We start from the raw sequence: 25,814 nt of genomic DNA, 5'->3' as shown, positions 1-25,814 counted from the left end.
CGGTCATTTCCACGCAAGAATGATTTCATTAATAGCATTTTACCCATAGTACTGACAAACAAGACTTGAACCTAATGGCACATGAACCAGAAGTGAAAAATCTGCTAATTAAATTGTGCTTATATGAATTATAAGAAGGTAAGAGAGACTCAATGTGGACTACAACACATGCTCCGTGTCCTGTACATGCCCAACACCTGCATTCTCAAACTATTCAGTAAGTTATTATACCAACAAAATACAACTAATTTCATTTTGCCTTCTCTCATCAGGCAGAAAAGATGGCTCAAGTCACCATTACTTAAGACTTTTCATTCAGTGCTGACAAACAAGCAATGCCAGAACACACATCACAGCCCAGCTGATTTACACAGCTCAGAACAAACTGAAGAGCAGGCAAAGTCAGTAACACCTAAGGAAAAAGAACATTAACAACAGGATATAGTTACCAATTGCCAACAATTTTCATTAAAAAATGGAATTCTTTTACAGATGCTGATAGTTTAGAGTCCCAGCCTGCTAAGTTATTGATCTCTCACTTGGAAACTACAGGTGGTTTCTGTTTACATAAATGCTCTTCTTAAACATAGCCCAAGTCCCACATGACGTCCCTCAAAGTCCCACTGCTGATCTGGTTTCTACAAAATGCTTTCCAGCAACTGTTTACATAATTTTGACTTTAAAACTTTATCATGTATCTGAGTATGCTATCCTACAATGAGTCCAAGGGAACTTTCATTTAATATTGCAGAAGACTTTTCTGATCTAGACAGCGAAGGGATTTACTCAGATTTACTTCAGTAACCATCACTTGGGCAGTAAAGAGCTAAATGAATGCATTTTATCAATCTGCAATGCAACAGAACAAATCAAATCAATCTGCTGACAAAAAGAGATCCTGAAGTATAATGGACAGTGGTGGAATTTAAGAGGGGTCTGAATATCTAGTTAAAACTTAGATATTATCCTCCTTTGAGATAACCAAAATGAACTTTAAAATTTAAGTTTGAAAAGGACATCCAAGACAGATTACAAATAGTCTAGGTGGAAGAGAAACATTTGTGGTTGCAATAAACTTTGTGTTTATGAACACGTGTGCAAGGCAACTCACAGGTGCAAACCAAGAATGAGACAAATACTGACAACTTTTTAAGCAGTTTGATTCATCCCTTCTCTCGACTCACTCCTGCTTATAATCTCATTTGATTTAAAGCAAGAGAGGAAGCAGAAACATAAGACTTCAAAATGACCTTTTCATTAAGATTTTCAGACAGGCTGATTCCTATCAGAAAAAGCAGTAGTTGGGTGTAATTACTTACAGTTAGGCTGCAGTTAATTACCTTAGGCTCACAGTGATTCTTCCTGAGTACTTCTTTTAGTTAGTCATGTAACTTAAAGTAGAAAAAATGCAAATAATCGCAGTGAGGAGATTACTGGGGCACAAAACAAATGAAATAAGGAGGAAACTGCAGTTTCCTCTATCACCTTGGTGAAAATCATTTTGAGGCTGGACTCCAGTGTCACTTGAGGCACATCTCCTCGTCAGGCACAGCACACCACAACTGTGGCAACAGGCAGGGGGACCTATGGCCTAAGAGTGGTGGGTACATACACCCAGAGGCTTTCAAGCTATTTGTGAGCTAGGACACAAATCACTGCTCAAATTACATGAGTTTGACATGCTTACATTAAAAAAAAGTAGTTCTATGTTTAAGGTGATTAAGCAGCACTTCAATTAAATTTAGAACAAAAAATACACAAGAAAATAGCTTCATTAAAGCTTTTATTAAGTTACTAAAATTTCTTCAGATGCACTATGTGCACAGTTCTTCTTTTGTGTGAGATACTCATCACTCCTAAACACACAGTGTCCCATAAAATATTAATTGCAGTTAACAGAGCAACTCTTTCTGGCTTCCATGTCATAATTTTCATGTCAGGAGCTACTTGTTGAGATGAAAAACATCTCTTTTCCATTACAGAATTAGCAGACCTCATCCTCTGCTACCTACTTAGTATTCATAGATAGGTGGGGGGGGAAATACACCTTTCTGCTTTAGTTCCAGCTGAACTCAATCAGTCTACAGAAAATAATCTCTTTCCAGTTACAAAACTGGAACTAATCCAATCATTAGTCTGTAAAACCTTGCTTGAAGGTATCTGTACTGCAGTAACAGAGGAAGGAGGACAACAAAATTAAAAATCAACCATCTCCTTTCTGAGAAAGCTACACATGGGCACAATGTAACAAATGAATTTTCACTGAATGTTGTATGAAATTTATAACAAACAAATAAGTAGCTTAAATACATACATTAAGTTAGTAGCATAATATAAACAAATACTTTAAAATCGCAAGCATTCAGAGTTGTGTTTAATATATTAAGGTTTCTTTTTTTTAGCACCCACAGTTTCATTCACACCAAAAAAGCACACAGTAGTAACATGAAAGCTCAAAGAAATCATCTATATCATTTGGCAGCAACATAGCAGCTTTTACTGTAAGTTCTTAGAGCCCACCTTCTGTGTACAGTCTCTATCATTCAACTTATTTATTGTCAACAGTCACATACATCCCACTGCTGCAGAAAGAAAAAAAGCATAGGTTACAAGTTCTGCCAGTGTACCTTAATCTATTAAATACAGATTTACCTGTAGATAATCATCTCTGAATTTTGCCTATGTGATTTCATTTACAAACATTTACGCTTCCAATTAATACCAGTCAGCCGTTAGCCTGGGCTAACAAGTGACAGCACAGCAGTCCCAATGAAGCTGATGCATGTCTCTCTTCTCTTTTGGAGAGAGGAATGGATCTCCAAGCAACAAACAGTACCTCAAGATCCCAACTGTTTCTCCAATAGCAGATCAGCAGAACTAACTCCCACCAGCAATGCCCCTGGCAATAGAGTCAGTCTGGCTGCAGCAGAGCAGTCCCAGCTCAGTGGCACAGACAGCAACTGCCAGCCCAGCCCTGTCCCTCTCCTGGCTCCCTGCAGGCACCAAGGCAAGATCACTCTGTCCTGTCACACATTATTTCAGTTAAGACAAAGTCACCCCTTTTTTCTTTTCCCCATCTCCCAACAATGACTGCAGTTCTGTGAAGACTAAGTGTAACATATGGGAAATAAAAACTCGAATGCTTTAGATTTTGAAAGACAAAATCTTGAGGCTAGACAAGAGTCCAATTTAAAGAGAATTCACTGTTTATAAACATTCTGTGTGCACAGATGGATTACATCTACTAATCCAAACAAGTAGAAAATTACCACAGAACGTATTACATAAAGATGAAGAACAAAATCAAGACTATACAGATAAATTAAGACATTTAAATTACAATTCAGTAGCCTATCTTTGTGACTACAGCCTTGTTTTACTGAGTTAGTCTGAGGCAGATAAGCACAAACAGCCCAGTAAGTTACCTCAGTCTAGTGTTCTACTGGACTACCACTAATTATCTCTGCTTTATTACTGTTACAGTGAAATACAAAAATCATATAAGCAGCAGAAGTGAACTCAGGAGATATAACTATCCACTAATGCCCACATCCATTAAGTAACAAATGTCTGTAGAAAGTCAAAAGACCATTCAAATAAAAGCTGATTATCCAGCTTGTTACCAAACTCAGTATATTTACAGAGTAAAGACAGAAAATATACTATTTTCATTAATACTTTAGAGCGATGAGTTAGGAGGGAGGGAAGGAGAATTTGTGAGTCAGAGAACATACATACAAGTATTTACAATCTTAGCACTCCTTGAGAAGATAGATGGCCAAAGGCAGGGTGAGGGAAGAGGTAATAATCTCCTTGTCACTTCAGCTATTAATATGGGAGTAGCCCTTCATAGCTAAGAGAGAATAAAAACGGATTATTGACATGGCCAAAGCAGCACTAATAGTACAAGTTAGAAGAAAACTGTCAACAAAACTTAAAAGCTATGTCATTACCTCTGCAGTCAACAGCCTGAAAGCTGTCTCTAATTCAGCAGTTTTAAGATCCATGCAGTAACCATCATGCTTAATACTGACTTGAGCAGGAAAAACAAGATAACATGTTATAACAATCCACCTAAACAAACAGCTTCATATTAATGCAGTATTTAAAAACTGCACAATAGTTACAAATGGAAACAGCTTGCTTAGACCTGAAAATTAAGTCAGAAAATGGATTTTTGGTTAGCAACTAATCAATCTTTTTTAAATGTGGGTGAGATCTGGCTCTAAACCTGAGGCCCAAGAGTTGGAAAAAAGCACATGTGTGCATGCTAGTTTGCCCTATGATTTATGTACACTCACTTGATTCAAGATACCTCTGCAAGTAACTGCAAACTAAAATTAATGAGTCACAAGTCCCTATTTAAGTTTCTGTTTCCTGAAAGCACCTTAAATTTTGCAGTTCAAGCAAAAAAAAAAAAAAAAAAAAAAAAAAAAAAAAAAAAAAGAAGTTCCCACATTGAACACTGAACATACACAGCAGATTACAGTCAATAGCAAAAAAAAAAATGATGTGACAAAATTAACACACTCCTGGAATAATGAAAGAATTGGGACAAAGGTACAAGTAGCAGAGCCTACTGAAAGGAGAGAAGGAGAGAAAATCGGGGACAAAAAACTACTGCCCACAAAACTTATTGCCAAATAACTGAGGATGCAGGGATAATGACAGATATTTGTTTATAGAGTACATACAACACTCTGAATGCTTCATAGAGCACATACAATACTCTGAATGTTTCGAAGTATAGGGTGGAAATCTTTCAAATGAGCAACCTTATGACAAGTTAGGTATGTCCACTACTGTTTATTTTCCAAATCTCTTCAGAAGATCCTCCATGGCACCTGGGAGCAACCACCTTCAAAGACAGGAACAACTAGCACCAAATGGTGCTGAGCAATGATTGAGAGCTCCTACATTTACCATTCTTATAAAATAAAGGTCATATCAGGGGCATGAGAAAGGTAAAATGCAGGTAGACATATAATTTCACATTCTATAACGATGTCAGTAACAAACTTCCAGACATTATAGTTGCATTAAACTTTCATGAAAATTTTTGGTTCAGTAATACTACTTCAGCTGCCTAACTGCAGAAAAATATTAAGAATTACCTTGGAGGTTTGTGATACTGGCATAGGAAGTCAAATCTGTCATCTGGCACAGGCACTCGACTCTCATTCGGATCAATAGTACAGAAAGGAAAATTTTCAGCTGCCGCTTGACTCTTTGTTAACACATTGAAAAACGTTGATTTCCTATAAATGACATACAAACATTCTTAAAGTAGCTCAATTTAGAAAAGTACTGGATTAAACCCCATTTTAACCCAAAGGAATAGCGAGCTTTCCATTTACTTCAACAGCAGTGACTTTCCCCTGATTCTAGCAGAAAGCACACACCTCTGGAATGCCCCACTGAAACCCAGTGATGCTTAACTCTCCTCCCTACCTTTTAAAATTCCCCTAAGCATGTATATTGTACACACATGTTAGCAAAAAAGAGTTAAGTCAAAAGCAAGGCACAGCCCTACTGGCTATTTCTCATTTTCTTCAAGTACAGTGAGACACCAGTAAGGATGCTTGAAACTTTTCTTTTAACTAGTTTTGCCATGACTCACCCTTTCCACGGGTGCATATTGCTCCTTAAGATTTATTTACATTGTGACACAATTTCAGTATCTTAGCAATAAAAGTCAACAATGAAAAGAGAAAAAAAGTGGCACAAAAAGCAAACCACATCAGTTAATCAGTTACCAATAATCTTTGGTGCACATGAAGATACAGTTATACCTTATCAAACTATTTTCATCCTTGTTAAGTATCAGTGGCAACAAGCCTACTCTACCAGGGGAAAAAAAGAGAACACTTTCCCTTAAACCCTTATTTTGTTAGCTGGCATCTATTAAGCCAAAAGAGCAATTCTTGATTTATTAACTCCCAAATTTTCTACAGTAAATATTCAGGGTGTTGTGATTTTCAGAGCTGCTCTGCATACAGCCAACGTGCTCAAAAGTTACTAACAATTTTCTCTGGAAGTTACGTCATAACATAATTGAAAATGGTATTTATCCTCATTGACAGGCAGTACAATGCTACAGCTAATTATTTCCTTTATGGAGTACATCTTAGCTACACCCTGAAAAATAAAATAAATTATAATGAAAACATAAGAAAGCAGTGCTTCCGGCTTTAAGACACGCACACAATCTAATTTCTTGAAGATTTAAAGATTGAGAATGGTGAGATCTTCTCTTAGTAAACAGGATAGACAAATTAATACCAAAAAGCTTCACATGTATATCCTCCAGGTAAACAATTCATCCTGCTTTCCAAATAGAACTCCTATGAGGAGCCACAACAACTACAGATAAGAAGCATGACAGAAATCCATTATTAACATTCCAGCATCTCTTCCAAAGTGTCACTTAGGCTTGTCTCACTGAGAAGACTTCTTCTCTGAAGAAGTTTCAAGAAAGTCTTCTTCACTGCTAATGACATGGAATAATTAACCCCTTCCTGTGCACATCATCCCAAAACATAAAAGGAATTTGTTGTGCACGTTTGCCTAAGTATTTGCACGAAAACATGCATTACGTATACACAACAGTGGAAGTAAGAAAATAGAAGAGACAAAGGACACAGAGTTTTATGAAACTCAGCAATTACTAAGACTTTTCCTTTCTTTGAACCCTTCCCTATTATCTTGTCCAGACTCGTACACACCTGCCTATCGCTGCCAGTTTTGCGTCGCTCCAGCTGCAAGTACTTCCAGCTAAAGATGGAAGCGCGTCACTGAGCAGTGAGACTCGTGTCCCCCAGCTCCTGTCCGCACCCACGCAGCGCCCCAGCTCCTGCCCTGCGCAGGGGCACCCGCGGGAACACCGAGCAGCCTCCCCACCAGTCCCCCAGCACCTACCCCACGTTCGGCAGCCCGACGATGCCGATCTTCAGGGACGTCCCGAACCTTCCGATAATCGGGTGCGACTTAACCCCGTCGCCTCCCTTTTTCGGGGGCATCTGCAAGCAGAGGAGGGCACACTGAGCTCCCCGGAACACCCCCGCGCACCCTCCACGCCCCGTCCCCTCCCGGCGCGGTGCAGCGGCCCAGCCGGGGCCTCCGCCTCCAGGAAGCCGAGGAGAGGCACCCGCGCGGCGGCGACGGCCGGGGGCCGTGCGGGGCTCCTGCGGCCGGGCAGGCGGGCGGTCCCGGCGGTGGTCGCGGTCCCGGCTCACCTCGGCGCGGAGCCGCCTCGGAGCAACAGCGCCAGGGGCCCCTCGCACGCGGACGCGCCGGCGGAAGGGGCGGTGCAGCCGCGGGGGAAAGGTCGCGCCGGGCGGGAGGGGCGAACCCCCGGTCCCGCCCCGGCAGCGGCGGCACGGCCCGAGCAGTGACAGCGCGGCACAGCCCCGGCCCGGCCCGGCCGCAGCTAACAGCAGCGGCTGCCGCGGAACGGCGGAGCGCCCGGAGTCACAAATGCGCGCGCAAATCACAGAATCGACGAGGCTGGAAAAGACCTGAGATCACGGAGTGCAACCTATGCCGAAACACCACCTTGTCAACTAGACCATGGCGCTCATACACCATGGCGCTGAGTGCCACATCCAGTCTTTCCTTAAACACCTCCAGTAACAGACACTCCTCCACCTCCCTGGGCAGCCCATTCCAATGTTTAATCAGCCTTTTGGGAAGAGATTTCTCCTCATGTCCAGCCTAAACCTTCCCAGGAACATCTGAAGAAGACCATGTCCTCTAATCCTGTCACTGGGTGCCTGGGAGAAAAGGCTGACCCCTACCTGGCTACAGCCTCCTTCCAGGGAGAGGTAGAGAGTGATGAGGTCACCCCTGAGCCTCCTCCAGGCTAAGATCCTGGTCTTCTGTTTGCCAACCCATCTACACCAGAGCAGGAAGCACTGGAAAGGTAAAATAGCCCATGCCCAGAGAAGTGCCATAGCCAGAGAACGCTTTTTGATTCAAAGGAGTGCTGGAGCTTAGGCACACCACTAGATTTTTGTGCATGCTTATCTAGATAAAAAGGCATATGGTCAGGAGAGCCTTGTAAATACATTGTGATTGATTTATAACATTTACATGGCAAATTAATAAAATAATCTAGGAATAAAACAGAGAGGTTTTGAAGAACAGATGAAACATTTAGAATCTATGAAAAATTAATTGTAGAAAATGTTACAGAAGGACTCAGATCAGGACTCTTAAAAAAATTACACATTTTCTTGAACTCAGGCTCTGCTTCTCTGAATCATTAAAGACAGGCACCATCAAGTGTTGCCTGCTAAGAAAATTGAAGGAGAGAAGGCAGTAAAAACTATTCTTATAGCATGCCCTATTTTAAGGCAGTAAGACAAAATTCTCAAAACTTGAAAAACACCAGAGTGAAGGAGTCAAGGTGAGAGTATCATCAGATATATATCATATCAGCCACAGTAAAAGGAATATACTATTGAACATATTTCTGAATTTTTTTAAAGAAAGGACACTTTTACTAAGCCTAATCTGAAATTATACATAAAAAAATGTCTGTTACAACTTTTATATTTCAGTGACATGAGATTTTTGCAACAATAATATTGAGGAAGAGAATGCTGTACCTGTTCAGAGTTTTTCTATTAGTATAGAGATAATAACAGTTTTTTGCTGGTAATATATTTATGTGGTCTTTCTACTGTCTTAAAATCTATCATTATACACATAAGAGGGGGAAAAAAGTATATCATCTAGTTCAGATTCAGATACAGTTAGTTGTTGAATAAAGCTAATGTATTACTACACCAAACATTCAGTAAAATTGAAATTAACAGAAATTATTATAAATTCAGTGTAGCACCAGCACCCTTCACATCCATAAATTACAATCTTCAGTAATCAAATTTAGTTTCCTTTTCAGGAACAAAATGAAAACATCATTGTTTTCCACCCTTCTAAAGTTCAAGACTCTTTACTTGTCCTGAAAGCAGTGTTTTGCAGGACTTCTTCACAGAAATAGTACAGGATGGATTTGCCTACCTCTATTAATAAGGCCACAAACTTTCTGAAAGGCTACTTTTAGAGAGCTTTTCTGCTTATTAGATTTTCCCACAATCTAAACCTCTTGTCAGACTATTTTGTTGTCCAATCTAGGCACAATAGCTCTCAGCAGATGAGGATCTTGTCTTCTTAAAATAAAAATATTTAACTTACCAATTTGTAAGCCCAACACAGGTGTAAAGCATAAGCAGTCTGATACACGAAGTAAAGGAGTGTGTGTTTGTGTATACACAAAAAAAAAAGCCTACCATAGGTATAATTTTGATTTTAGCTGGGGAAAACAGCTGAACTGGAAGAGAAAAAGAAATTAAAATCCTGCCTGCTTTTGTTGCAGTACTTCAATGTGACTACATATGGTACCAAAGTCAGCGATGTGTGTACAAAAATGTGCAAGTTCGAATGTAAGTTTTTAATTTATGCTCTTCATTTAAGGTACTGTAAAAATAGCCCACTTCTCCCCTTCCCTCTCCCCCTCTATAGCTCCTATATCTAACTTACTGTTAGCATGGCCACTTCACTAAATGCAGATACAGGACTTCAAAGCATATGATTCTTTCAGCTAGAAATTGACTCATGACCATGTAACACTTCATCTTACATGCTTTTGATTTCAAGTTGCTTTTAAAGACAAGGTTTGCCTTATTTGGCTGAATTTTCTATCCAAATCTGTCATAATGCTGAAAACCTCATTTTAAACCGGCATACATAGTTTAAACCATAATAATCTTGACCATATTACATAAAAAATGTGTTTTATAAGTTTAATGGAAAAAACCACTAACATCTAGAAAGCAATCATCTCAATGTCAACTCTCCAACACTGAAGTACTGCACAAATACAGCTTATTGTACAGCTGGATCATGTGCAGAAGCCAAACAGCCCTGGAGCAACTCTACCTGATTAAAAGCAATGTTTAAGAGACAGTAATAAAACAAACAGTTTATTGTTTCTGCCACCAACAGTCTTTGCTTTCTGCTGCCCAGAACATATATTTACAGCAAAGTCACCATTAACTGCAAAAATAAGTGATTTTGTAGAACTGAGAGAATAAAGACAGAGCCCCTGATCCTTGCTGTGACCAGGTAATATTCAGTGCAGCCCAGGGGGTGAGAAGAACACAGCTGCTTTTGTACACTCCAGCTTGGAATTACCCAGGTCCCTGCCACTTGAAGGGAGCCAGATGACTCCCAGTAATAAATACACTCAGTACTAAAAAGAAACACTACTCAAGGGCATGATCTAAACTAAATGGTGTTCATTGAGTTCCGTGAAGTTTAAAGGTAGTCATCACACAGCTGAACTGTTCCTGAATACAGTATTTTTAAATGTTACATTTGGTAGAGTTTAACAGTGTTCTTCTAGCTGTGGATTTGGCTGATTTCATAGAGAATCTGAACTTAGTCCATTCTTTATACACTTCATACTGCCCTTTGCATTTTATATTTATGCATTTCTATTCTTTTGTATTGATAACTGTCCTTGTTTTAATGGTAACAGATTAGTGGTTAATGGGGTTAGTGCAGCTCCAAAGATGGGCAGGACTGCTGTGGTGGCATAAAACATCTCTCTCACTCCTTTCTGTGGCATCCCAGACTCTCTCAGTCTAGAAGCATCGAGTGCTAGTGCAGAACAGCCTGATCTGCCACATATTATTAATATTTCTAGATCATACCTCTGGAAATATCAGCTGAATTTCATAACTTAAACATGGACAATGTCTCTAACAAGCATAATGCATACTGAGATGTTCATAGTGAGAATAGTGAAAGAGATTTGCTCACAAGAGAGAAAGGCAAGAAGAGAGAGGTTCTATAGTAGGACAAATTACCAGTGAATTAATAAAATTTCAGTTCAAGAATGACAGGTCTACTTTAAACATTCCAGTACCTTTGCAAAATAAAAGTACTACTATAAAAGAAAAATATTTTTATGATTAATACTAATAAAAACAGAGAAAAATTAAATTGGGACTGATCATGAGGTGAGCAATACTAGGGTTTTTCTACGTCTCCAAGAGGCATTCTAGCATGACCTTTTTTTCAACAATTAAACCATCTGACAAGAAAAAAACGTTAAAACAAAAGGAATGGTAGTGGTCTAATAAACAGATGTAGATTTCACTTTATTTAGCATTGTAGATGGTAGCACTGAATTGTGTACTAATCAAGTTACTTAACAGTTAAAAAACTATGAAAAAGGAACATAAGTATTAAATACTTCTCATGCCTTGAAGGTTATTATTGAACATGAAAGAAGATCCTCTAATTTATAAGTAGGGAGACTTCTGTCTCTGAATTTGGACTATACCTGTGTACTTCAAAAAAAGAAAGCAAACAAAAATTCAAAACCAGCCCACCCAGCAAGAATGCTGACTAGGAATAAACCCACAGGTGGACTTATTCTTGAATCACTTTTTTGCAATCTTTGAGCAATGTTCAGCAGTCTGAGAGACACCAGCAAGAAAGAAACCTTATGGAAAATAAAATTACTTTTCTATAAAGGTCTCTAAACTCTACATTTTGTGTGGGGTACAAGTTTGAAGTTACAACATCAAAAGCTAAAATAATGTAAGTTTTGGCATTTAATGTAGATTTTTAACTGTGTGCAATTAAATGTCTATGCAAGAATAGTAGACTCTTGCTAGCTTTAAAAGACATTTCTTCTTTCTCTTCTAGGGCACAAAAATGTTTGTTATGTAACTTCTTAGGATAGATAGAATGACTTCATTTATTGAACACAGCAGAAAAATGTATAGAGAGATCTGGATAGTTGAACTTCAAAACATGATCTCAGAAAAAAAAAAGCCACAAACCTCATTCTGGATCTAATGCAGATTGAGCAGTTATATTCTAGCCTCATAAGATACATTCTATTTTGATGGAAGAACAAAATGAGATACCTAATAAAGTATGCTAGTTAGGTGATAATGATACATTTTATACACTACATATTTGCAAAATGACTGTAAAATGAAAACCAAACAAAATATTGAAAGACATCATGCAGCAATTCTGGAAATCTTTAAAATTTTTTCCGTATTATATTTAATCTACCTCTACTTCTGATTGTAAAGTATTTTATAACCTGCGTTCAGATAAAAGGGATTAATCATAGTCATCTACATTTCTAGAGGCCTAGAAAAAGAGTTACTTGTGGGAAGTAGTTAGGACAGTATTTGCAAAATAGCAAAGAATTCTTTATGCTCTGGAAAATCTGCAGCCTTTACCAGGTCATCCAGAGTGCTCACAAAAACTGCACATAGGGCTGGATGTGGAGCTTGGTGCACAAAGAGGGGGTGGGACATGTTTCTCTGGGCTTATTCATTAAAGCCCAAAAGCACATCAGCCCTAGAAAGATGGTAACAGGGATACAGACTACACTTTCAAGATGGGATTGCAGAGGAAAATGTCAAGAGTTTACAACTGCAGTCAGCTAGTTCTGCCTCATGAAGCTATATTGTTTAGCATGAACAAAGGAGTGTATGCCTCGGTCCAATTCAGAAACGTTGTCAAATCTAGCACTGCACCCTTTGAGAAGGTGGGGTGACAGTTTCTGTTCTACATTAGCATTACAGTGACCTCTGTAAATACAATGGAGATTTACTCTATACAATGCTTCAGTTTACATGTAAATACTAATAGCATACTGTTGATGCTGCATTCTTGTGGTTATAATAAGAATCCAATCATTTCTTCCTCATAGCTCAGCTACTATATTACAAAAATCCGATAAAATCAATTTAAAACTCGGATCACATATATATATATATAATTTTCTTCAATTTCATGGTAATGTTTTTATTTATAGGAAAAAGTCACAATGCAATTATGCCTCACTTGTGCGTTCAGGAGAGGACCTCTTAGATACTTTGTCATTTCATAACTCTCTATTTGGAAAAGCTTAGAAGCTCAGCAAAGCTTCACTCAACACCAATGTTTTCCCCATAATTTACTTACAAAGTCATTCCTAACTTTCTATTCTCAACTGTGCAGTACTCTCATCTGTGTGTGTGGGATTTGCCACATTTTAACTTAGGAAACAACCTGTATATGCACACTATTGGTGGTGCCAGCATAAAGCAAGAGCCCACAGCAACTGCAGAGACCCTGGCAGTCCTTATCTCTAAAGGTGCCTTATCACAGCTGCCTTGCACCCACCATCATCTGGCAACAACTGCTCAGGTGCCAGTGCACCTGATACAAACCTTCTCTGCAGTCAGCTTCCCACTGTATCCCATGCCCTGGTGTCCTAAAGGAGAGTTACATTCACATCCATATCAGAAGAGATCACTGTCCTGCCCTGCTAGCTGCTGCTGTGGAGGATGCACACAGCAGGACAGACTGAGCATGCCAGAAGTGCTTGCTGAGCAGCCAAAGCTTGGAAAGACAATAAAACCCTATTACCAAACACTAAGAAATTACTTATCAAGTGGTAAAGCTTACTATAACCATGTTAAGAAGTAACATGTGATCATTGAAATTCCATTGCCTCATGATTGTAATATTTTTGTGGGTGCAACCAAAGTTTGACTTAACAGCATGACTGCTTGGACACAGATTTCATTAGGGATTCCAGAACCCAAATAAATTCTGGAAAGGGATTTTCTGCCACAGTTTAGCTACTGGCTGCCACTACGTAATTTCTGCCCCAATGAAGAAACACAGGAATACAGCCTACCACAAATAACTGTTTTTCTGCCAAACCTAATCTACATTATTTTTGCACTTATTCCAGTATTTTTTATATTGGAATTATGTACTTTGTAAGGCGCATATATATATATGTATATATTTATATCCCAGTCTCCCTTTTAAACCAAGACTTTGCCTTACAAAGTATTTTTATTCCTCTCAATAGCTTTATTTAGACCATCACATCTTTACTACAATGTAAAAGAAAGGTTTGTGCATTGGCAGCAGGCGCATTGAGAACCCTAAAGTGGAGAAGAACTACTGCTGATCACCTGTGGGAAGGCACTGAAATAACATCAGTGACTTGCTATGAGAAGAAAGACATGGCCACTCTTGTGACAGATGAAAAACCCTTTAATAGTTTAATTTTTTATGTGAGTGAAACAGATTGAATCTCTCTTTATGACACTGAAATTTTGCCTGTCACAATGAATGTTCATAGGGAAGAGCAATCTATCAGAAAGGTACTCACTTGCCCTGTTCTTGTGCTAAGGATTCTACAATATTCTACTGAAATATTATATTCGACATGCCAGTCACAATTTACAGGGCTCCTGACATCATCCAAGAAACTACACATTTGTGTTGGTCTTTGTTAAAAATTAGGTTTTTAAAGTGTGCCCCCTTGTTTCTAACCATAGGCTATCTGATGAGAAGTGAATACAGTTGTCAGCTGGTGGCACAAAACTTTTTAATGTCAAGAATATGAGAATCTCTGAAAGATCCATGGCCTGTACTCATGGCTGTCTAATACGAGTGGGCAGCTTAAGTAACTTAGGAAAGTTTATTTCCTGACTGCACAGAGCTTTTACTGTCTAGTTACATATAATGGTTATTCTTTTTTCACTTCAAGATGGGCAATAATATTTTCTTGTGCATTACATAAACCTGAAGTGGAACATATTATTAAGGATTTGAGGTATCTAGCTCTTTCAGACTGCTTTAAAAAAAGATTCAAAGACTGCTACTCGAAGTTATACAAGATCCCTTTAAGATATTTGTAGAACACTGGACATGAGAAAATACTCTTCTCTGCTTATTTTCCTAAATATCTCTCCTTTGAACCATCCTCTTATAATAAATGCACGTGCTGATAAATCTTAAAAAAGAACTACAGAAATATTAATTACGTTGTGATTGTTTATAGTTTTTCCCATAATAACATCTTGTGTGTATTCTGTTCATTTTTGGGAAAGTCTTATGATCTAATCTCCAACCTATTTAAAAGAAAATGCTTTGTGTGCCATTTTGTACTCATGGTCATTTGGAGTTCTATTTTAGTTTCATTAATATTGATTGAACTTGTCTCTGCACTCATTCTCAGCAGATTCTGTGAAATTAATCTTCAGCATTTATTGTGATTTGTTTCTGTTTTCTGCTTCATCCCTGAATCCAGCTCTTCTCTAGTTAATTTTATTTTTATCCACTTGCTATGATGGTTCTACTACTTGTGCCACTGTGGTATGTCAGTCCTTTATGGGATCCCTGTTTCGTCTCTGCCTTTCACTGTGATTTTCCATCATTATGGGCCTCTTGAATAAAAATGTAGCCCTTGTTTCTGACAAAGTCCATGTTCCTTTTCTTTCTGTGTGATTTTCCATCATTATGGTTCTTAAATTTCTTGAATAATGATATATACTATGAACAAATGCATGAAGCAGTAATGGCTTCATCAGTGTTTTCCAAAATATATCGGCAGCTTTTAGAGCATACAGTGCTACAGCAGAGTCTGTGTCATGTTTCTAAAAGCATGATTTTTTAAAGTGTATTTTGTAGGCTATTGATGACTATGCCGCTCTGCATTAAAAATCTACCTTCTTTCAAATATTATTTACTTCTCAGGATAATGGTTTCCAAAAGATAGTTGGGGAATAAGTATTAGCATTGAACATCTTTGTTTAAAATGGTAAAAAACATACTATAAAAAAAATGTTTTTACCAAACATAAATGTTACCTTGGTAACATTTATAGCAATACCACTATGTTACAGGACTAACAGAATTCTTGTTAGGTGTTTTACATCAAGGATGTATGAGCAGATGTCAGAGTTCTTATTAAAACAAGTCAACATTTTAATTTGAATCAGCATATCATATTAAACAAATAATCAGAATAAGTGTTTTAAAAATATATCTGCAAAAATGTGATAAAAGTTGTACTTCGGTACTAATTAGTTCCATTAGTGTTATGTCAAATCCACGATGAAAACCAAAACTGTAAAGACATTTAAAGTTAAACATCAGTTCACCAATCTGAACTATGGAAATCTTTAATATGTCATAATGTAAATTGGGGTAAAAATAGGAACCAAAATATTATAAAATATTTCCTACCTTATTTGACAGTAGTGGCACAGTAACCTAGTCCACAAAGTGCTTTAGTGGTTTAAAAGGGGGGAAAATGTTAATTACAAAACACTTACCAAGTATGTCAGCATTACTTTTTTTTAGCATAGTCTGTAAAATTATATCCATTAGTATGTCATTCTGGATAACAGATGGAAAGCTTGAAGGTCTTAAAGATCTGGAGAGGCTTGCCAAAGTTAGACTATCATTTCCAAAAACATTTATTATGGTATTTACAACTGGCTACAGTGTCTCACACCAAAATGACTGGGTCTTGCAGTATTAATTAGAGAAAACCTGGTCCTATGTGTCTTGTTTCCTTCCATTTGAAATACAAGTATCGAAATTCCTTGAAATTCTCTAAGGAAGCCAAGTGTGAAATACCCCTGCTGGTGGCTCCAGCTAACTGCCCAGGGGCTGGGAACACTGTCCCCTTCTCATCAGGACAGCTGGTGGCCTGGAGCAGGTGAGCCACCCACAGAACTCCAACCAGGCACAAAGGGTGACAGCAAGACCAGTGGGAACAGATAAGGCAAAAATCATTCACTGCCAGAAAAATCAGTAGTGACAAAACAAGTGAGCGGTCAAGCTGGGTAACCAGACTGGAGATTAGATCACATGATCTCTTAGAACTAGGAGCTGGCACACCTACAACCTCACACCTGAGTGCAAACATACCTCTCAAGAGACAAAAAGTTCCCAGTGAGACTCTCTCCCACAGGTCTATCCACAGCACCTGATCCCAGGTGCCAGTCCTGCCCCAACACAGGCAAACAGATCCTCAACAGGTGGAAAAAGGCTGTCATGACATAAGTGACCCTTATGCTTCACTCAGGGTCCTGACTCAAGCAGCTTTCAATAACTGACACTCCTTACCTTGGTGCCTTTATACAGCTGAGAATGCTTTTATGTCCCTCTCAGTTTATCTTCCAAAGAATCAATGACTGTTTAATAATGTTTGTATTAATGATTTCTTCTTACTCCATTCCCTTACAATATGAGCATAGTGCCTCAGTGACAGCCATTTAGCTGCACTGCTGGTTCAGTGAAAAGCCTTGGGAAGATCACTAATTTATGATATGTATCTGCCAAATGATGATCCCACTTCAATTTTCTTCCCTCACAGTGTTTTGTAGATTGGAATGCGTAGGTAGGTGGCCAAGTTTGAATAGCTGTGTTATGTTAGTTCAGTAAGAATGAAGTATCATTATTTTTGGAGAATGTTAGTAACTGGTGTATGGCCTGACAGATGCATCTGAAACGTTTACAGACTCTGGGAAAGGAATCTACAGTCACTCACAGAGCTGTCTCCAGCCATTCTAATGAGAAGATGAGATTGTTTTGCAGCACAAAGTGGGAGAAGACTTAATAGAATCAGTCACAGTTTTAGTGGTACCTCTGCTTCAATAACCAATTTATGTCAATTTATACCCAATTTTCGTAAGTAGATGGTTGAGAAAAATATTACTATTTTTTTATCTTCCAGGTAAAAAGTAATTCTCTTTTCATTTTATCTGGGATAAGTTTTGAAGTCATTTCTCAAACACAAGTTTCAGTCCATCATTAAATAATAACTTGAATGATTGTTTCTCTTTTCTTAACTCTTACACTGGAAGCATACTTGCCCTTTCTGAATCTGCAAGTTCCAGTCCTCATAATTCTTTGTTTCAGAGTAGTACTAGCACAAATAGTATGTGACTACTGTCCCAATCAGCTTTAACTCCCTCCTATTACAGAAAACAAAAATTACAAAATGTTTCAGTGTATCCAAGTTGTTTTCCCTAATTCAGCAGACTCAAGATGACATTCTTAATTTTACTATGGAAAGAGACAAACCATGTCTTGTTTTCAAAGCAAAAGAATAATTAAAATACACAAAAATAGGAATAGTCACACTGTAAAAAATAAGCTAAAAAGGAAGAAAATATACTTCAGAAGAAAAATAGGGGCTCACACATTCATTGCATGTTTCACTGAATAAAACTCCAGATGATTTCACAGATGAATCTGAGATAAAGTTAACCACTTTCACTGCAGCTATCTGTGACAGTTCTCACCTTAACTAATGTTTTCTGCATGATCCCAGCAGAAACATGGGCTAATTTTAAAGGCATTCAACAATCAAGGAAGATTCTGAGTGACTGAAGGTCCACCCAACACAGACCTCAATACACTTACCAACTCAGATTTCCTCATGGGAAAAGAGTAATCATACTTTGCCTGTATCTTCTGCATATTTTTGAATTATTCATGTGTGGCAACACAGGAAACATCCTATCAGTTCAGTTGCAGTCTCATGGGTCAGGTATTCGAGGGAATTGGCAATAGCAGCAGTAACACTTGAGAACTCACCTATCTGCAGGGCAGGGTAAGAACTCCTATTGATTCAGGTGATTTCAAGTCTCTCCTGTTATTTCTTCTGTAATTTCTGTGGAGTTTTTGTTCAGTGCTTGGTGCCTTGCTGGATTTCAATGAGACTAAAATAGCATTTGCCTCAGGAGTCTTTCAAGCTTAAGATTCCCACTTCTCTGGAGAGGTGTACTGTGAAGCACAAAATGCCTAAGAACAGCATCAGTCTAGAAAGAGATGTCAGCCACCAGTGTGAGTATTCACCTCACTGCTGTGATAACACAGGGGGTAAATGACCTCCACAGAACTGAAGCTATGTCTGCGATCAGATTAACAGCTGTACTAGCCACAAAACTACCTTTAATAGCCAGATTTACTAAAAAGAACATGCTCTTTGTAACATACAGAAATCCCAGCCACCTCCCCAATCTGTACCTGAAAGTATGACCAGCAGAGTAATCATAAGGCACTATCCACTCCCCAAAGCCAGGAGAGGAGTAGGCAATTAAAAACATGATTGGTCTCTTATCTAGCCTTATTACACTTAGCACCTGCTTGAATGCCTTCTGCCCAGCTGAGGAACATCAAGCTGTCTTAGAAACACCCAAGCAAGGGCTTTCAGGAAACAGACAAAGCTCAAGAGATCTTTGGCCTAGAAAAGAAAATCTAGGAAGCTTCTCTAGTGTTTCAGGGAACTACAAAATTACTGAAAACCATTAATTGCTCAAGTGATGTTCTGTGGATGAACCTAGTTTTTCAGAAAATTTCCAGAGATTCTTTTAGAAATAATCACCAGTCTGTGAATCACAGTGCCTGGGAGATGCTATGTCAAAGAGTATAACATGAACAAATGCAATCATTATGTTTACCAAACAAATATTTTCTGGTTGGACTTTTTTCTTACTTCAGAGGTCAGTTTCATATCAATACTATCTAGTACACAACATACTATTATATGCAATGAACTCAGTTTATAAATCCATTTCAAAAGTAGTTTTACTTCTTTTACTTTCTCTACTTAAAATTGAATAAATATAGATGCAGTCCATATTCAACTATCACAGAACTCAAAAATCCCCCAGAGTTGTGACTTCAACTTAAAAATAATAAGCACGTGTAGCATTTTGAAGGAGGGAAGAAAGATAAACCAATTACTTAATTTTTGATTTTTGATATCTCTAAGGAGAGCTGATAACTCCTTTTTAAAAATTTCTGCCTTCAATAAATTTCTAAATATGGCTGGCTGCAGCTACAAGTGGGATATAGAAGCTGCAGGGTACTGAAGCCACTCCCATTACATTTAAGTGAGGGTGTACATCAAACCAGGAGATTTATAGTAATCCCCTGCTATTAGACACACTTTCCTTGAAAGTGTGAGTTCCCCTATTAGCTACTCAGCAGGGGACTGCATTTACCCTGCAAGTGGTCTGAGGCATGCAAAATGTTTAAATTTTGAGAGAATCCCAAACAGCACTATCTCCAGAGTACAACACATGACCTATTTTTTTTAATTGCTCACCAAACAAGACACATCCAAAGTGACATGGATACAAATGGCTTAACTTGAACTTGCCTAGAGCCAGCTCTGTAACTCACACACCGTGAGGATTTGGTTGTGAAGCCTCATCAACAATCCATCAGGTGAGAAACTGATGCCTCAGTATCTCAGAGACCAGTCTTTCTGGAAAGATGAAACTGGAACAGCAAGGCTGCCTAACACTTTGAGTAGCCTTCCCATCCATGACAAAGAGTTCACTACTGAAAAGCAGCATGCTGTCAGCAACTTCAGTAGTGCAGTTTTAAATTTCTGTAATTCCCAAAGACTGCACGAGTTAAGCACTTGGAAAATACTTCATATTTTAACGTTTTTAGGGTTTTCCTCCTTTTTCAGTGTGTACCGTTCAGCATTATTGACTGAAGAAATACCAGCCTACTTAGTTTTGAAATTTGAAATTGCAATAGACTGTGAGCTGTGGTAGGTATTTGCATCAACAGGTTGGAAATTCACCCACAGAAACTGTTTAGGAAAAAAAACCCTAAGTAAAATTTATTTGTGCTTAAGAATTTTGAGAAACTATCTTCTGTTTAGGTGAGATTAAAGATGGTAATCTACAGTCTCAAAATCCTAACTCACAAAGATTTGTCATATTCCTGATTATTAAAATGTTCTTTAAATATGAAATTTATAAAATATCTATGGTGGGGTGAATGAACACTAAAACAGAAGTTCTGTAATGATTCTGAAGTTGGATTCCAGTCATTAGATAATCATTTGGCTACGAGACTCTTATTCATTACTTACATTTTAGTTTTGTAACATTTAGCTTCAACTCTTCTGAAAGAGATTAAATGGAGACTATTTTTAATGTTGATTCCAAAAACTGCAAAATAATCCTTGAGATTTAGTAATACCAATCCACAATTAAACAATTTGCAAATGTGGGCTAGACATAATTAGTAAGGCTTGCTGAATGAGCTCTTTTATTCACATTTTTAAGATTCATGCTTACATTGATCTGAAGACAGAAGAACTTCAGTTTTATTGTCCATTTTCCATAGTGCACTGCTGAAAGCATATTCATATTGCAATGACTTTCCATCACTAATAGAGAACTGCATTTGGAAGTATTTTCCTTAAACTGATGGATCAAATGCAAAACTGCTCAGAGATATAGGTTATGAATCTTTTCCACTGTACATCTCTATGGCTACCCATTACTTCCAACCATTAAAAACAACAAAGAAATGTTGGCATTGGTAAGAATTACAGGTACACTTCATCTTCCAACAGTGCTATGTCTGGACAGTTGCAGCATTGCAATGGCATGGTAAACGGCAGCTGGCATATTTTAATGTTAATGTATTCACACTGAATAGTTAACTACTTTGCATTTTGCTCCTGTAATTTTTTTTTTAGTCAACACTGTTGATTTTTTTTAATCCCTTTTGGCTTACCCCAAAACAGAAATTAAAGTTACAAATTTTTTTCTGGTTTAGAATTTAAAAGGTATACATGCAAATGGGGTATAGATGTATGATGCCTGAGTTGGGTAGGTCTTTACTCCTTTTCATTTAGTAAAATACATACTTGTATGCAAACATCAGATCCCACCCTAGAGCTAATATATACAACTAATATGTAATTACTTGGGATTAGATGCAATCCTAATCTAGTGGTAATGAGGGTATAAATGAGGTGGGATTTTTAAATTAACCCCTCAGTGTAGGCCAGTACAGCATCTCTTAACATTAGTTCAAATCCTGTCATTGGAAAGACTCCAAGTACAGCAGTATTTCGCTTCCTTAGACAGAGCAAAACTTCTTTTGGCAGAGTACTCTTTTATGAGAAAAGCTTCGACATTGTGAAGAGTATGAAACTCTACAGGAAATTAACTACAGTGAAAGGTTCTGAGGCCCTAAGACTGATTTCAGTGTGAGCATTGCTCTTCAAGACTGTTATACTCAACTAGATTTCCTGACTTATATTATTCACATATTACTATTTTAAGAAATAAGGCTAATATTCCCAAACTGTTCTCTGCTGAGAAGTCAGTGTTAACCAAATCCAGGACTCTGCAGAGTCATACGGTACATACATTAAAAAAACAAAGCAACAGTAACCCAAACTCTCTATTCTGCTGAAGGATCATACTCTTCAACCACGAATTTAGAGGAATAGTTCTGGCACAAGTAGAGACAGCAGTATAATATATTCCTAAACAATAGTTTAATTGGCTTTATATAACTATTTTCCTCCTGCTCAGATATTGGGATGCCCCCATTCCCATTCTCCTAACCATGTGGAACACATACTCTTCTGCCACATGATAGATTTCAAACTTTATATTTTTTAAATGCCATGTCACTGTATGTTACTAATCAAAATCTCAGTATTTTGGAGCTGTTTGTTAAACAATTTTCTAGCATCAAAACCTTACAAAATCACAATCTGAGGCACTCAGTTGCCTTGAAGATCTCTTCAGAGAACACTTCAAAGAGGAAGTTTTTGTAGAGGTCACTTAACTATATTCAACCCTATAAATACAAAGAAAGATTTTTTGTTTTAAAAGTTGGAGAAAAAAAGTTATGCAATTGTTTTAAATGGTTGGACTATTTAAAAAGTCATGTTAAAATAGTTACATTCCATGATGAGATTTGTCTTACAACTTTTGACATGCATAAGCTAAAAAGCATGCCTATTATTAATTTCAGGAATAGTTTAGGTACCTACGCTGAATTAAACTGTCACAGTTGATGTAATTATTAAACAAGATTATAGACCATGCTCAGAAGTTCAAACAGTGCCCATTTCAAAAGTCCTTTCAGTAGTTATGAGGCCAAGAGCAACCTACCACGGCTGGTCACACTTCTGAAGCAGGATATGAAAGCTCTTTCTGTTTAAAGCTTGTCTTCTCAATTCTAGTTACAGCAGAGTGGGATGAATGCAAGAGATTTTTGTTGTTAATAAATTTACTGCATCTCATTAACACTTGTTACATGCATTTACAACCAATATGGAGCATAAAAGAGGAGCATGCAGTACTCTTGATTTCAAAACTTCAGATTTGTTGCCTGTATGAAATGATCTCTGGTTGAGTAACCTCACTTCAGCAAAGCAAATCTAATGGACAGTGTGTGGATGAACATTCTTAACATTATCAGTCAAATTGCAGGCATCTGCAGTACCACTTCCACCTTTTTATGTCAAATCACGTGTGTCAGCTAAACCTGACACAGCTGTGTTGCTAAACCAGAAACTCCAGCAAAAGGACTTGTTGCATTCTTAAAACTGGAACTAGCATTTTTAAAAGTGGAAATACATACAAGTGTGTATATTTTTAAATACACTGAAATATGGGGGGAAATAATTTACTTACAGAAATATTTTCAGCTACATATTGGGAAAAAAAAATCTGAACTTCACCCTATCTATTCAGAATTTTAATAAGAGCAACAGGATTTGTGATGCTGTTTTAAACACTGTTGTCTTCAGGTTCACCCAAATGTTTTATACCTTCACAAATAAACAGAAGATTTGATGTTGTGGCAGTAGTCTCATTGCAGCCTTATGACCAGATAACCACTTTGTTTTGCAGTGTCATTTACACTTGCACAAATGTGGAATGTCCTCTCTGGAATTAATTTAAACTACTCTTGTGAATGCAGATTTACATAAAAGGGTATGGAAATTAAATTACACTGTTTAGCAACATTGTTTTAAGATTTTTCAATATTATTTTTAGCTAGTACAAAGAAAATATGGGCATACACATATGCACATATCTGGATGCACACAGTTACACACCTTCTCTAGAAAAGTAGCATGGCCTATGGGCTGGCTAGCTGCCACTCATTCTGATCCAGGTAATTAACACAGAAATAACATATAGCAATATTTTCTTCTCCTCTGAGAAGTTTTATATAGCATTCAAATATTTCATGGAACCTTCTCTAATTCTGCAGTAAGTGCTTAAAAAAATTCAAACAACTTACACTAAAATATGGTCCTAGGTAATTATAAAATGAAAAACCTGATTATAAAATAAGCCTTGCAAAAATAAATAGTTGTGTCTCTGTTTCCAGAAACAAGATGGTATTAGCAGATGAATTATTAAATATAATAATCTGGACATGTTATCCACATTCAAGTGTGTGTAGGGGCTGGAAAAGCAATTATTTCTTAGTCATGCAAATTACCTGAATCCAAAATAAAATTGCCAGCGTTGCTGGGGCAGCATCAATGTTTAAAGTGGATTCCTTTTCTTTCACTTTTTCCAATTCTGATTGAAATAAATTGTCTGATAGAGATAAACCGCTTTCATCTACAGCATTTACATTAAGTATTTAGTAAAATATGTGCTACAGAATTGGAGAGAAATACTGGCCTCCTAAAGGATTTTTACCTCCTTTCTCCCTCCTTTCCCTTCTCATATTTTTTGTTTTTGTTATAGGTATGGCTCCAAGGTCTGTCTCTTGGTGCTTGGTACACTGTTGCTGTGTTAAAGGAGAATCTTTTACAGTTCTGTCTGAGATAGTTTCTCAGGGTGGGTCACATTCTGCTGACAGGTATCACACTCCTTGTCTCCCTGCAAATGATCAGTCTCATCCTGACTGATATTTGCTCTTTGGGAATGGATGAAAAACCACAACGTGTTCTATAAAGCTCAAATTGGCCTTATCAAACAAAACATCTGCTAGATGTCTGAGTGACTTGTGACAGCAGGAGACATCAGCACTGGCCTCCCCAACAGAAGACAGTGCTATTAATGGAAGCTATTATGGAAGAATTCTGGCAAGAATTTTTTTTTCCAAACAGCTAAAAAAATTTAAAGAAAAAATATGTTGTTATGGTAACAGCTATTTGAAAAATACTGTAACAATAGGCAATTTAATATCAAACTACCAAGCTGTTAGTTTGACTATTTGGTTTTCTTTTTAAGCAGTTTATTTACAGAGATCCCCTCCCTCTCCCTTATGCAGTTGCAAGTGTGAGTGTGCAGACACTCACGCTTGCAAGTAAGGTAAGGCACCATCTGCAAATAATTAGCGTTTGTAAAATTTTGGTCTTGAAGCTGCAAAATTCCAGATACTGTGGGTTTTTGCACACCATTAGAACAGCTGGTGTTATATGGGCTCAGTCTATCCCTCACATGGCAATAAACCTCATTTTGTAGCATCTCTAGCATGTACTTTGGCACAAAGAGGTGTTCCTGTGCTCCTGCTGCTTCATGGAATGTGGCTAGTCAACCTGTGGGTACCACAGCTACTCCCTGGAAAAACACAGTGTTGCATCTCTGTGTTCTGGACATCAGCACTCCCCCCACTGCTGGGAAAAGAGGGTTTCAGAACAGTCTGTGGCATTACACAACTTATCTTTCCAAAGCCTGCAATTTTATTTTACACTTCACACCTTTCCTCTGAACAAGCACAAGTTTCTATGTGCACTAACTTCAACATCTTTGAATAGGAGCATGTAATTCTCACTCAGTTTTTTCTGAAGTTAGTGCATAACAACTTGGGTACTGGCTGAAAGGTCTGACTACTTCATTTCACATCCTGATGTATGTGCAGTGATAATAGGAAAGAGCTGGAGGACACTGCCTGCTCTTACTCCGAGAGCTGTGCTTTCAGCCAGGATGTTTACCAAAAACCAGACAAACAGGACACATTGACACATTTTTCTACATGTCTCGGGTGAACAAACCTTGGAGCTTTGCTAAATGTCCTCCAAAATGCATCATGGAGAATCAAGTTACACTGTCTTAAGTACTGCATGGGAATTGTGACCATCCTATTTCTTAAATGTGGAGATGAGATTTTAGAAATGTGAAACTTGCATTTTGTTTCCCTGCTTTCAATCCCTCCGAGGTGTATAATGGTCT

The 25,814-nt window shown here is 37.8% G+C and overlaps 1 protein-coding gene across 2 annotated transcripts in view; it reads right to left on the bottom strand.

Moving 5' to 3' along the window:
* OLA1 (Obg like ATPase 1) overlaps positions 1-25,814 on the bottom strand; it is a 118,997-nt gene that overhangs the window by 85,329 nt on the left and 7,854 nt on the right. Inside the window, exons 1-3 of one of the 2 annotated variants that reach the window (XM_036386614.2) lie at positions 7,236-7,322; positions 6,919-7,019; positions 5,115-5,258 (exon numbers count right to left, since the gene is read on the bottom strand). In XM_036386614.2, coding sequence (XP_036242507.1) covers positions 5,115-5,258; positions 6,919-7,019 — 245 coding nt within the window. In that variant the 5' untranslated portion in view covers positions 7,236-7,322. Of the gene's footprint in view, positions 1-5,114; positions 5,259-6,918; positions 7,020-7,235; positions 7,323-25,814 lie in introns of those variants that run through there. The other variant, XM_036386617.2, reaches the window with a different exon arrangement.

This window comes from Molothrus ater, chromosome 7 (genome assembly GCF_012460135.2).
Source record: "Molothrus ater isolate BHLD 08-10-18 breed brown headed cowbird chromosome 7, BPBGC_Mater_1.1, whole genome shotgun sequence".
Taxonomy (NCBI): domain Eukaryota; kingdom Metazoa; phylum Chordata; class Aves; order Passeriformes; family Icteridae; genus Molothrus; species Molothrus ater.
The sequence above is the reverse complement of the archived record's forward strand: the minus strand, read 5'-3'. Positions and strand labels throughout refer to the sequence as shown.